Source organism: Phoenix dactylifera, chromosome 2, assembly GCF_051530095.1.
Source record: "Phoenix dactylifera cultivar Ajwa chromosome 2, Ajwa_hap1_PhDact_Kaust_v1.1, whole genome shotgun sequence".
In the NCBI taxonomy this organism is placed as follows: domain Eukaryota; kingdom Viridiplantae; phylum Streptophyta; class Magnoliopsida; order Arecales; family Arecaceae; genus Phoenix; species Phoenix dactylifera.
This window is the reverse complement of record NC_143191.1, coordinates 38,269,683-38,282,764: the sequence shown is the minus strand read 5'-3', so window position 1 is coordinate 38,282,764 and position 13,082 is coordinate 38,269,683. Positions and strand designations below refer to the sequence as shown.

The 13,082-nt window shown below is 47.6% G+C and overlaps 2 protein-coding genes across 2 annotated transcripts; both read right to left on the bottom strand.

Annotated features, from left to right (window-relative positions):
- Positions 1 to 6,040: 6,040 nt before the first annotated feature.
- Positions 6,041 to 7,646, bottom strand: LOC148714791 (uncharacterized). The gene is made up of 3 exons (XM_088714676.1): positions 6,632 to 7,646; positions 6,504 to 6,559; positions 6,041 to 6,346 (listed from the first exon to the last, which is right to left on the bottom strand). Exons 1-3 carry the CDS (start codon positions 7,644 to 7,646, stop codon positions 6,041 to 6,043), a joined length of 1,377 nt encoding a protein of 458 aa, XP_088570802.1.
- A 3,483-nt stretch (positions 7,647 to 11,129) lies between these two features.
- LOC148714790 (uncharacterized) lies at positions 11,130 to 12,736 on the bottom strand. Its single transcript, XM_088714675.1, has 3 exons — positions 11,722 to 12,736; positions 11,594 to 11,649; positions 11,130 to 11,435 (listed from the first exon to the last, which is right to left on the bottom strand). The coding sequence occupies exons 1-3, from the start codon at positions 12,734 to 12,736 to the stop codon at positions 11,130 to 11,132; spliced, it is 1,377 nt and encodes a 458-aa protein (XP_088570801.1).
- Positions 12,737 to 13,082: the final 346 nt, after the last annotated feature.

Genomic DNA, 13,082 nt, shown 5'->3' with positions numbered 1-13,082 from the left:
TGGGACGACGGACGACGGTTGGTTGCAGGCAAGGTTCAGATGAGTTGGAGTGCCTGAAGAGGGAGAAAAAAAATAAAAGTCAATATGGAATAAGGAAAAAGAGGAGGCTTCATTGCATATATAGATACATGAATGCAAGTGTGACAAGGAAAGGTTCTCTTCATTTGCTAAGACATTGGCATAAAAATGTTTTTCCTTGACCTTGCCACACTACAAATGAATGGGATGTCTTTCCACATCCTAGCTTTACCACTCAAAGCAATTAGGTTTGAAGTTTTACCTTGTACTGGTGGCTAAACTTTAGAGGTTGAAAACAGTGTTTCTAGAAATCTCTAACGAGTAAGTTGCATGGCTGATGTACAACTGACTCCTCGCTCTTAATTTGCTTGATGCACAAACTTTGTAGAGAAAAGAGTAGAAGAAAGGCTGCACATCAGCTGTGTAATTCTTTTTACCAAATTTCATGCTAGTTTGATATATTTTTTTAAAGCTAACTAGATTCTCTTTCGGATAGGCCCCAAAAGGAGAAAGAAGATTGGAATGCCAACATATGCCTGCCTATTCTCTAACTCAATCAACATTATCGGGCGGCTCTTATTTATAGAGTAAAAAGAAATTACTTAAATGTTCCCTGCAGACTTGCACTAGCTTGATGATGCACTGAGTAACAACTAAGTTACAGATTTTCTGTTAGAAGACTAGATTTATTTAACCTATCAAATTGAGCATTATTGTTCGAGAGACCAAGCCCTTCCAATTTTTGCTTCAGAAAGTGTCGAATTACTCTAGATGATGGATAGAGCCCTAGCAGGATACATGGACTAAACACCGCATTAGACATTTAATTACCGATCATGATGGCATACATACGATAACTTTGCGAATGTATTATTTCCATATTGAGCTGCTTCTAGCCTTATAATTGAAATCCAAATAATGAAGCTGACCTGATTTGATGACTCATTTTACTATGATGAGTTGCGAGCATTTTCAAGCTCAAGATGAACGGGGTTAGCAACATGTTAGGGTTACTTCGGTTATTACATTAATTTATGGCTCTTCATTTGGAATTAACATGAAGCTCATATCAAACAATCTTCAATCCGAGCAGGGGGATGGAATATTTGAACCGGCAGAAGGGACAACTGCGGAGCCACATCAAGACCAACCCTATCAAACTTCAAGCAAGAGTTACGATGACAATTGACAACATCTTGCTTACTTTATGATGTGTTGCTCTCGTTCTTTAAATTTATAATAGGACGGTTCTGTTCCACCTTAATCATCATGGAAAAGGTTGCACAAAACTACATACAACCTTGTAGATTCCATTATATTCTTGTCTTTGGATGCCCATCTCTTAGCAATCCTTTGACGCTTTCTTTTGCCCTTATATTACTCGGAGTGCCGCTCTCGTCCCTCCCATCCAACCCCAAGAACTCAGCATACGCTATTTGCAAAAAAAAAAAATAGCAATAAGAGGAGGTATTCTAAGATCAAGTCTCTATATTTATTCATGTTTCGTATACAAATGGCTCTTCCATTCCATTCTTATATAAATTAATTATTAGAGGACAGGAAACCGCCATTAATTTGATTGCTGTGTTCTTCCCGGCACCAACACATCAATGCGACCCACAAGCTAACCTATCCATCTGTAGACAGTATTTTTTGTATTAAGTTATTTCTTATTTCTTTAAAGCATTAAAAAATATTGATGCCGTTCATGAATCACTCTAGGCTCTTTTTTTTTTGTGGTTGGAGGGAGGGGGATGGCCATAACGTGTGGGGGATCCATATGGGATGAGATAAGCAATGTGGACTTTAAATGATTCAAACAATTTCAGTACGTGCACATAAAAAAAAATCAAAAAATAATAAATTTCGTAGTACTTTAGGCAGCTCATTCTTTCCAACCTACAGCACATTTTCGGAGTAGTTGGATACGTACGAAGCTATCAAATCTGCAGTTTTATTGGCTTTTCTGTAAATATTTTTGACTTAAAAAGTTACACCGCCACTAAATATGGCTCTGATATATCAGAGGGTTAGCCATTCTTTTCTCAATGGCAGATTATTGTTTATTTATTTATTTACGTTCCGTATAATAAAGTAAGAAGAAGAAGAAGCCGGCTGATGCAACTACGGGAGTGGGGGCGTTGCGATTCGGATCCTCCGTGCAAAAGCGTCCGTCGGATGCGCGCGTGGGCGGTGACGGGAGCACCGGGGCGCACGACAACCGCGCCGGCTGACGGAATCCCGCGGGATCGCGCAGCCTGCCACGTGGCGCAATCTAGGCCCGGTTACAGCTCGACCCATTGTTTCCGGCAACTAACCGCTGTCGGCCAAGGCGTGACGCGGGGCCCACTAGCCAGCACCTCGTCAACGAGCGTGATCACCACTTCTCTCCTTGGACGGTCTGGATCATCCAATTTGGGTCGACAAATAAACTGGGCCTCCATACGACCTTCTCCAAGAAGTTTGCGTTGGTACAGTTGATGTGAAATTTTCCTATTCGTCGTCTTATAGACAATTTGCAGTGTGAAAGCTAACTATTTGTATTAATTTTTGTTGTGGGCAAGATGACACTATTACATCATTCAAAGAATAAAAACCTATCTGTATTAATTGCTCAAGGAAATAACAACATAGCATTCTTCTATTTTCAAGACAAGTTTTACCTTCCAAGAATCTAATACCATGCAATTGAGAAAGGAACTTGTCACGCCCCGGACCCGGATCCGTGACACGGCCGTGCTATTGCCGACTATCGCCCACAGTAGCACGCAGCCTCATACAGGGGTAGCAGGTAGCCAAAAGGATTCATCCTTATATATATATTAAAAGTTTTGCAGTACAACCTTCAAGTTTGAAAACCAAAAATACAGAACTTCTATACTATTCAAATATACAAAAGTATATAAGCTTCTTCCAAAAATACGAAGCTCTGTAACAAAATAAAAACATATCTGATGGCGATCACTGATGAGGATCTGAAAGAAACGAAACATAAACAGATGTGAGCTACACGGCTCAGTAAGTAATCCTGCATAATCCTATCGGATCAACCAGTATGCTAAACATGTAAATCAGGATTTGAGAAGCTGACATGCACGTTTATCTAATGATCATCATGGCATAACAAGTATGCGATTTAAACAAAGCAGTAGTGCAAATCACAAAATTTTTCATAATATATGCATATGAAACCGTGCCCCCGGCATGCCGTGGTCCTTTTTCTCTCGGATGCTACTGCGAAGTCAGACTCGACCACTGGCGGGGCCAGCTCAGTTACTATTCAGCCACTGGCGGGGCAGGCTCAGTTACTATTCAGCCACTGGCGGGGCAAGCTCAGTTACTATTCAGCCACTGGCGGGGCAGGCCCAATTCCAACTCAGCCACTGGCGGGGCAGGCTCAGTTACTATTCAGCCACTGGCGGGGCAGCTCAGTTACTATTCAGCCACTGGCGGGGCAGCTCAGTTACTATTCAGCCACTGGCAGCTCAGTCATTCTCAGTAGCATCTTTGAGCCCATTATAGTGCCTCTTGGCTAGATAGTATTTCATTATACTAACTTGCATGCATGATTAAAATATCAGCATCCTCATGTTGCATACATAGCCATAGCTTCTGGGATCATGCAAGTTACTTATGCATTGTAACATATCATGCATGAAACATATATACTTAAAATAAATGCTTAGAAAAATATTAATAACATGACATGATCCATAACAGGATTAGGACAGGTTACTTACAGTGATTCGTTTTCTCCCAAGTTTCTTACGTCCTGGTGACGGATCCTGAGTCACCTAAAATCACATTATAATGAGCATATTATTTCCTTTTACTTGTTTGGATTCTACCCGAAATTTAGCCCAAGTCTAATGTGTTCATATTGGAGCCTTGATTGGGTCCATATGGTTTAATTGGCCTTCTAATTGGTCATTAGGCTTAATCCCAAGTTTAATTTGGGTTTAATTTTGGTTAAATTTATAGTCTGGCTTGTCCAGACTTAGCCCAAATTTGATTGGGCTCGGGTTTAGTCAAATTTGGCTAAACCCTTTCCCCTTTTTTTTTTTTCTTTTTCTTTTTCTTTTTCTTTTTCTTTTTCTTTGGGCTTAACGGGTTGCGGGTTCGGATTCGGATCCGACCCGCGAACCCGTTATCGGGTTCTTTCTCCCCCCCTTCCAGAGGCTTCCGGCTCTTCACCTTCTTTGTCTCTACCGAAGCCCATGCTTCCGGCCCTCTTCTCCGGCTCCCCTTCTTCTCCTCCGGCCAGATCTGTGGCCTTCTTCTTCTCCGTCGGCCGGATCTACCGCCTCCTCCTCCTTCCGACCTTCACCGAACCCTCCCCGGCCAGATCTACCAGCCCGGAGTGGTGTTTCCCCTTCGGGGCGGCGACGGTGGGAGGCCGGCCCTTTCCCTCTCCTTCGAAGTGGTGCCGGAGGAGAGGAGAAGAGCCGGGAGGTGGGATCGAGGCCGATCTCCTTCGGGAGAACTTCTCCGGCTCCGACCACGGCGAGGTAAGGCCGTGGTCCGCGGTAAGTATCCCCCTCTTCTTCTTCTTTTTTTTTTTTTTTTTTTTTCTTTTCCTTGTTCTTCTTCCTCTTCCGTTTTCTTCTCTTTTTTTTTTCTTTTTTTTTTTTTGTGGGAGTCTCGCCACCACCTCTCGGCCGGCGGAGAGGTGGGGCTCAGCTGAGGCTGGCGGCCTTGAGGCCGCGTTGGTCGCCGGCACGGCAGACCCGGCGGCCCTTGGCTGCCCCTCAGCCCTAGGGCAGCCACGGCCGGGGCCTGTCACCCGCAGGCCGAGTCCGGCTGGGCTCGGCCCGGGTGGCGTGGGCTCGGCTTGGGCCGTTCTCAGGCCGGCCCGCGGCCTGTTGGTCCGGCCCGCAGCCTGTGGGTCCGGCCCACGGCCCTCCTCCTGTTCTTCCCTCCCGTGCCGGTCTCCTTCCTCTCTGTGCCAGTCTCCTCCCCTCTGTTTCATCAGTGAAACAGAGGGGAGAATACCCTACAGAGGGGTATCTCCACTCCCTAAAACTTTATTATTTAACCTAAGGGCCACTTACCTGGATTTTTGCTGGTTACCGTTGGGCCGTTCCTCCCCCTCGTAGTCCCTCCTTCCTCTTGGAGCTTCAGGGCTCTTCCGCCTTAGGCTCCAGGGCTTCGGCTCTCTCTCTCTTTCAGTGTTCTTGGGGGCCTCCGACTTAGGGTTGCCGGCAGGGACTTAAATAGTGGTTTAGAAGATGAGACCCCCCTCTCTGAGAGGTCCCATCCGCTCCATGCCTCCCCTCTCCGGGAATGGCCGCCGCCCCCTCTGTCTCCGGTGCGCCGGCATCGACTGCCAGCAGGGGTGGGGGTCACCCTTCCCTGTCGGTCTTATCCCTTCGTTTTTTTTTTATAATAATCATTATACTGGCTACAGTAAAATTTGGGCCCAACCCTTAACTGGGCCTATTTTTCTATTGGGCCTAGTAGGTTGTGGGCCCGGACATTACATTCTTCCCCCCTTAAATAAATTTCGTCCTCGAAATTAAACATACCTTGGTTCTCGAAGAGCTGAGGGTAGCGTTGTCGCATCTCTTCCTCCAATTCCCAGGTAGCTTCCCTTTCAGTGTGGTTGGTCCACTGGACTTTAACGTAGGGAATGGTGCGCCTTCGGAGGATTTGCTCTTTTCTGTCTATGATGCACAGGGGAGCCTCCTCATAGGTTAAATCTTTATTTAATTGCAGAGGTTCATGTGGTACCACATGGCTGGGATCCGGGACGTACCTCCGTAACAAGGAGACGTGAAAGACGTTGTGTACGCCTGATAGCTCTGAAGGTAGGGCCAATTTGTAGGCAACTTTGCCTATTCTAGCAAGAACCTCAAATGGGCCAATGTAGCGAGGACTTAATTTGCCGTGTCTTCCGAATCGGGTAATACCCTTTGATGGTGAAATTTTTAGGAAGACAAAGTTCCCCTCCAAAAATTCCGAGGCCCTTCTTCCTCTGTCAGCCCATCTTTTCTGTCTATCCTGGGCAGCCTGAAGCCTTAGCTTAATCAGGAGCCTTGGAGACTGGCCCCTCTCCTGGTGCGAGGTCGATATCAAATTCGATCTCTCGGTCTGGGGGTAATCCCGGTAATTCCTCCGGAAAAACATCCGGATATTCTCTAACTACTAGAATATCTTCCAGTTTGATCTCTTTCTGAGCATTCTTTACACAGGCCAGATAGGCCATACACCCCTTTTTCAGAGCCTTTCCAGCTTTCAAAGCGGAAATGAAGTGCAATGTGGGAGCACCCTGAAGGGGTATGTCGCCCTGAAGAAAAATTCTTGCTCCCCAGGTATCCGAAATACCACCCTAGTCCATGCCCAAGATAATATCAAAGTCTTGCATGTCAAGCTGTAAAAGATTTGTCTCTAATTCTCTCTTCTTTTTTTTTTTTTTTCTCTATCTGAATTATGCAATCTCTATGTTTAGTGTCAACAATTGCGATTTTCTGAAGGGGTGTAGCAACATGCCATGGTTCCACTAATTTCTCAGATGTGCTATGTAATTGTCTGGAAAAGCTAACTGACACGAAAGAATGCGTAGAACCAGAATCAAATAGAATGAGGGCAGGAACCGAGTTGACCAGAAGTGTACCTGTCACCACCTGATCGCTAGCACTGGCTTCCTGTCGAGTCAGTGCGAAAACTCGAGGGTTACCCCTTGATCTCTGGTCCTCTGGTGCAGTGTGTCTGGGCTCGTCCTTCTTTCGACTCGGGCAGTTGCGGGCGATGTGTCCTATCTGCCCGCAAGAGAAACAAGCTCCGGTCTTCATTAAGCAGGGTCCGCCATGGTTCCTACCGCAGGTGGGGCAGCTTCTGTTCTGTTTCTTCTTGGGCTCCGACCCCTTGCTGCCCCCGGATCCACTACTCTGAGCTCCCGACGATCGGTTCCTCTTCATGTCTTCTCTCTCCCTCCCGGACCGTATCAGGTCAGCCTCAACCTTCAAGGCTCGGTCCAGTACATCCTTGTAGCTTGAGAACAGATGAGAGGATATTCGGGATCGAATCCCGTACCTCAATCCCTGTTCAAACCGATTCACCTTACTTCTCTCCTCCTCCATGAACTGGGGGCAAAATCGTCCCAGCTCGTTGAATTTATTGGCATACTCCAGAACAGACATCCGGTCGGTCTGGGTCAGCGCCAAGAATTCATTCTGCTTAGACTGGTTGACTGAATCCGGAAAATATTGGTTGTAAAACAACCTCTTGAAGTCCCTCCATGTAAGTCCGTCAACGGCATAAGCCGTCTCCATGGCCGTCCACCAGTATTCGGCGTTTCCTGTCAGCATAGAGGTCGCCAGCCGGACCTTCACCTCATCGGGGAAAAGAAGAGCTCGGAACATCTTCTCTATTTCCCGGATCCATGCTTCTGCTGCCATAGGGTCAGGCCCACCCTCAAAGGTCGGAGGGTTTAGTCGGCGAAACCTCTCATAGCAGGTGCCTGCCGGTGGCATAGCGGCCAGCTGCATCATCTGCTGCTGTTGCAGCACTTGTGCCATAAGCTGGTACACTCCGGCTAGGCCTGCCTGACCTGCTGCAGATCGTGGAGTATCTGGGGGAACCGACTGCTCACTAGGCTCCGGGGAGGGTGGTCTCTGGTCGTCGTCCATATCTTCCTAATGATCGCCTAACAGTCAAAAATTTTTAAAGTGAGGTTATGATAAACTAGCATATTATAACATTTTCTATGACGGTGGCATTCTTAACTACCCCTTTCCTTAGGCATTTTATGGTTATCCTATTGTTTAACCTAAGGCTCTGATACCACTAGAATGTCACGCCCCGGACCCGGATCCGTGACACGGCCGTGCTATTGCCGACTATCGCCCACAGTAGCACGCAGCCTCATACAGGGGTAGCAGGTAGCCAAAAGGATTCATCCTTATATATATATTAAAAGTTTTGTAGTACAACCTTCAAGTTTGAAAACCAAAAATACAGAACTTCTATACTATTCAAATATACAAAAGTATATAAGCTTCTTCCAAAAATACGAAGCTCTGTAACAAAATAAAAACATATCTGATGGCGATCACTGATGAGGATCTGAAAGAAACGAAACATAAACAGATGTGAGCTACACGGCTCAGTAAGTAATCCTGCATAATCCTATCGGATCAACCAGTATGCTAAACATGTAAATCAGGGTTTGAGAAGCTGACATGCACGTTTATCTAATGATCATCATGGCATAACAAGTATGCGATTTAAACAAAGCAGTAGTGCAAATCACAAAATTTTTCATAATATATGCATATGAAACCGTGCCCCCGGCATGCCGTGGTCCTTTTTCTCTCGGATGCTACTGCGAAGTCAGACTCGACCACTGGCGGGGCCAGCTCAGTTACTATTCAGCCACTGGCGGGGCAGGCTCAGTTACTATTCAGCCACTGGCGGGGCAAGCTCAGTTACTATTCAGCCACTGGCGGGGCAGGCCCAATTCCAACTCAGCCACTGGCGGGGCAGGCTCAGTTACTATTCAGCCACTGGCGGGGCAGCTCAGTTACTATTCAGCCACTGGCGGGGCAGCTCAGTTACTATTCAGCCACTGGCAGCTCAGTCATTCTCAGTAGCATCTTTGAGCCCATTATAGTGCCTCTTGGCTAGATAGTATTTCATTATACTAACTTGCATGCATGATTAAAATATCAGCATCCTCATGTTGCATACATAGCCATAGCTTCTGGGATCATGCAAGTTACTTATGCATTGTAACATATCATGCATGAAACATATATACTTAAAATAAATGCTTAGGAAAATATTAATAACATGACATGATCCATAACAGGATTAGGACAGGTTACTTACAGTGATTCGTTTTCTCCCAAGTTTCTTACGTCCTGGTGACGGATCCTGAGTCACCTAAAATCACATTATAATGAGCATATTATTTCCTTTTACTTGTTTGGATTCTACCCGAAATTTAGCCCAAGTCTAATGTGTTCATATTGGAGCCTTGATTGGGTCCATATGGTTTAATTGGCCTTCTAATTGGTCATTAGGCTTAATCCCAAGTTTAATTTGGGTTTAATTTTGGTTAAATTTATAGTCTGGCTTGTCCAGACTTAGCCCAAATTTGATTGGGCTCGGGTTTAGTCAAATTTGGCTAAACCCTTTCCCCTTTTTTTTTTTCTTTTTCTTTTTCTTTTTCTTTTTCTTTTTCTTTGGGCTTAACGGGTTGCGGGTTCGGATTCGGATCCGACCCGCGAACCCGTTATCGGGTTCTTTCTCCCCCCCTTCCAGAGGCTTCCGGCTCTTCACCTTCTTTGTCTCTACCGAAGCCCATGCTTCCGGCCCTCTTCTCCGGCTCCCCTTCTTCTCCTCCGGCCAGATCTGTGGCCTTCTTCTTCTCCGCCGGCCGGATCTACCGCCTCCTCCTCCTTCCGACCTTCACCGAACCCTCCCCGGCCAGATCTACCAGCCCGGAGTGGTGTTTCCCCTTCGGGGCGGCGACGGTGGGAGGCCGGCCCTTTCCCTCTCCTTCGAAGTGGTGCCGGAGGAGAGGAGAAGAGCCGGGAGGTGGGATCGAGGCCGATCTCCTTCGGGAGAACTTCTCCGGCTCCGACCACGGCGAGGTAAGGCCGTGGTCCGCGGTAAGTATCCCCCTCTTCTTCTTCTTTTTTTTTTTTTTTTTTTTTCTTTTCCTTGTTCTTCTTCCTCTTCCGTTTTCTTCTCTTTTTTTTTTTCTTTTTTTTTTTTTGTGGGAGTCTCGCCACCACCTCTCGGCCGGCGGAGAGGTGGGGCTCAGCTGAGGCTGGCGGCCTTGAGGCCGCGTTGGTCGCCGGCACGGCAGACCCGGCGGCCCTTGGCTGCCCCTCAGCCCTAGGGCAGCCACGGCCGGGGCCTGTCACCCGCAGGCCGAGTCCGGCTGGGCTCGGCCCGGGTGGCGTGGGCTCGGCTTGGGCCGTTCTCAGGCCGGCCCGCGGCCTGTTGGTCCGGCCCGCAGCCTGTGGGTCCGGCCCACGGCCCTCCTCCTGTTCTTCCCTCCCGTGCCGGTCTCCTTCCTCTCTGTGCCAGTCTCCTCCCCTCTGTTTCATCAGTGAAACAGAGGGGAGAATACCCTACAGAGGGGTATCTCCACTCCCTAAAACTTTATTATTTAACCTAAGGGCCACTTACCTGGATTTTTGCTGGTTACCGTTGGGCCGTTCCTCCCCCTCGTAGTCCCTCCTTCCTCTTGGAGCTTCAGGGCTCTTCCGCCTTAGGCTCCAGGGCTTCGGCTCTCTCTCTCTTTCAGTGTTCTTGGGGGCCTCCGACTTAGGGTTGCCGGCAGGGACTTAAATAGTGGTTTAGAAGATGAGACCCCCCTCTCTGAGAGGTCCCATCCGCTCCATGCCTCCCCTCTCCGGGAATGGCCGCCGCCCCCTCTGTCTCCGGTGCGCCGGCATCGACTGCCAGCAGGGGTGGGGGTCACCCTTCCCTGTCGGTCTTATCCCTTCGTTTTTTTTTTATAATAATCATTATACTGGCTACAGTAAAATTTGGGCCCAACCCTTAACTGGGCCTATTTTTCTATTGGGCCTAGTAGGTTGTGGGCCCGGACATTACATTCTTCCCCCCTTAAATAAATTTCGTCCTCGAAATTAAACATACCTTGGTTCTCGAAGAGCTGAGGGTAGCGTTGTCGCATCTCTTCCTCCAATTCCCAGGTAGCTTCCCTTTCAGTGTGGTTGGTCCACTGGACTTTAACGTAGGGAATGGTGCGCCTTCGGAGGATTTGCTCTTTTCTGTCTATGATGCACAGGGGAGCCTCCTCATAGGTTAAATCTTTATTTAATTGCAGAGGTTCATGTGGTACCACATGGCTGGGATCCGGGACGTACCTCCGTAACAAGGAGACGTGAAAGACGTTGTGTACGCCTGATAGCTCTGAAGGTAGGGCCAATTTGTAGGCAACTTTGCCTATTCTAGCAAGAACCTCAAATGGGCCAATGTAGCGAGGACTTAATTTGCCGTGTCTTCCGAATCGGGTAATACCCTTTGATGGTGAAATTTTTAGGAAGACAAAGTTCCCCTCCAAAAATTCCGAGGCCCTTCTTCCTCTGTCAGCCCATCTTTTCTGTCTATCCTGGGCAGCCTGAAGCCTTAGCTTAATCAGGAGCCTTGGAGACTGGCCCCTCTCCTGGTGCGAGGTCGATATCAAATTCGATCTCTCGGTCTGGGGGTAATCCCGGTAATTCCTCCGGAAAAACATCCGGATATTCTCTAACTACTAGAATATCTTCCAGTTTGATCTCTTTCTGAGCATTCTTTACACAGGCCAGATAGGCCATACACCCCTTTTTCAGAGCCTTTCCAGCTTTCAAAGCGGAAATGAAGTGCAATGTGGGAGCACCCTGAAGGGGTATGTCGCCCTGAAGAAAAATTCTTGCTCCCCAGGTATCCGAAATACCACCCTAGTCCATGCCCAAGATAATATCAAAGTCTTGCATGTCAAGCTGTAAAAGATTTGTCTCTAATTCTCTCTTCTTTTTTTTTTTTTTTTCTCTATCTGAATTATGCAATCTCTATGTTTAGTGTCAACAATTGCGATTTTCTGAAGGGGTGTAGCAACATGCCATGGTTCCACTAATTTCTCAGATGTGCTATGTAATTGTCTGGAAAAGCTAACTGACACGAAAGAATGCGTAGAACCAGAATCAAATAGAATGAGGGCAGGAACCGAGTTGACCAGAAGTGTACCTGTCACCACCTGATCGCTAGCACTGGCTTCCTGTCGAGTCAGTGCGAAAACTCGAGGGTTACCCCTTGATCTCTGGTCCTCTGGTGCAGTGTGTCTGGGCTCGTCCTTCTTTCGACTCGGGCAGTTGCGGGCGATGTGTCCTATCTGCCCGCAAGAGAAACAAGCTCCGGTCTTCATTAAGCAGGGTCCGCCATGGTTCCTACCGCAGGTGGGGCAGCTTCTGTTCTGTTTCTTCTTGGGCTCCGACCCCTTGCTGCCCCCGGATCCACTACTCTGAGCTCCCGACGATCGGTTCCTCTTCATGTCTTCTCTCTCCCTCCCGGACCGTATCAGGTCAGCCTCAACCTTCAAGGCTCGGTCCAGTACATCCTTGTAGCTTGAGAACAGATGAGAGGATATTCGGGATCGAATCCCGTACCTCAATCCCTGTTCAAACCGATTCACCTTACTTCTCTCCTCCTCCATGAACTGGGGGCAAAATCGTCCCAGCTCGTTGAATTTATTGGCATACTCCAGAACAGACATCCGGTCGGTCTGGGTCAGCGCCAAGAATTCATTCTGCTTAGACTGGTTGACTGAATCCGGAAAATATTGGTTGTAAAACAACCTCTTGAAGTCCCTCCATGTAAGTCCGTCAACGGCATAAGCCGTCTCCATGGCCGTCCACCAGTATTCGGCGTTTCCTGTCAGCATAGAGGTCGCCAGCCGGACCTTCACCTCATCGGGGAAAAGAAGAGCTCGGAACATCTTCTCTATTTCCCGGATCCATGCTTCTGCTGCCATAGGGTCAGGCCCACCCTCAAAGGTCGGAGGGTTTAGTCGGCGAAACCTCTCATAGCAGGTGCCTGCCGGTGGCATAGCGGCCAGCTGCATCATCTGCTGCTGTTGCAGCACTTGTGCCATAAGCTGGTACACTCCGGCTAGGCCTGCCTGACCTGCTGCAGATCGTGGAGTATCTGGGGGAACCGACTGCTCACTAGGCTCCGGGGAGGGTGGTCTCTGGTCGTCGTCCATATCTTCCTAATGATCGCCTAACAGTCAAAAATTTTTAAAGTGAGGTTATGATAAACTAGCATATTATAACATTTTCTATGACGGTGGCATTCTTAACTACCCCTTTCCTTAGGCATTTTATGGTTATCCTATTGTTTAACCTAAGGCTCTGATACCACTAGAATGTCACGCCCCGGACCCGGATCCGTGACACGGCCGTGCTATTGCCGACTATCGCCCACAGTAGCACGCAGCCTCATACAGGGGTAGCAGGTAGCCAAAAGGATTCATCCTTATATATATATTAAAAGTTTTGTAGTACAACCTTCAAGTTTGAAAACCAAAAATACAGAACTTCTATACTATT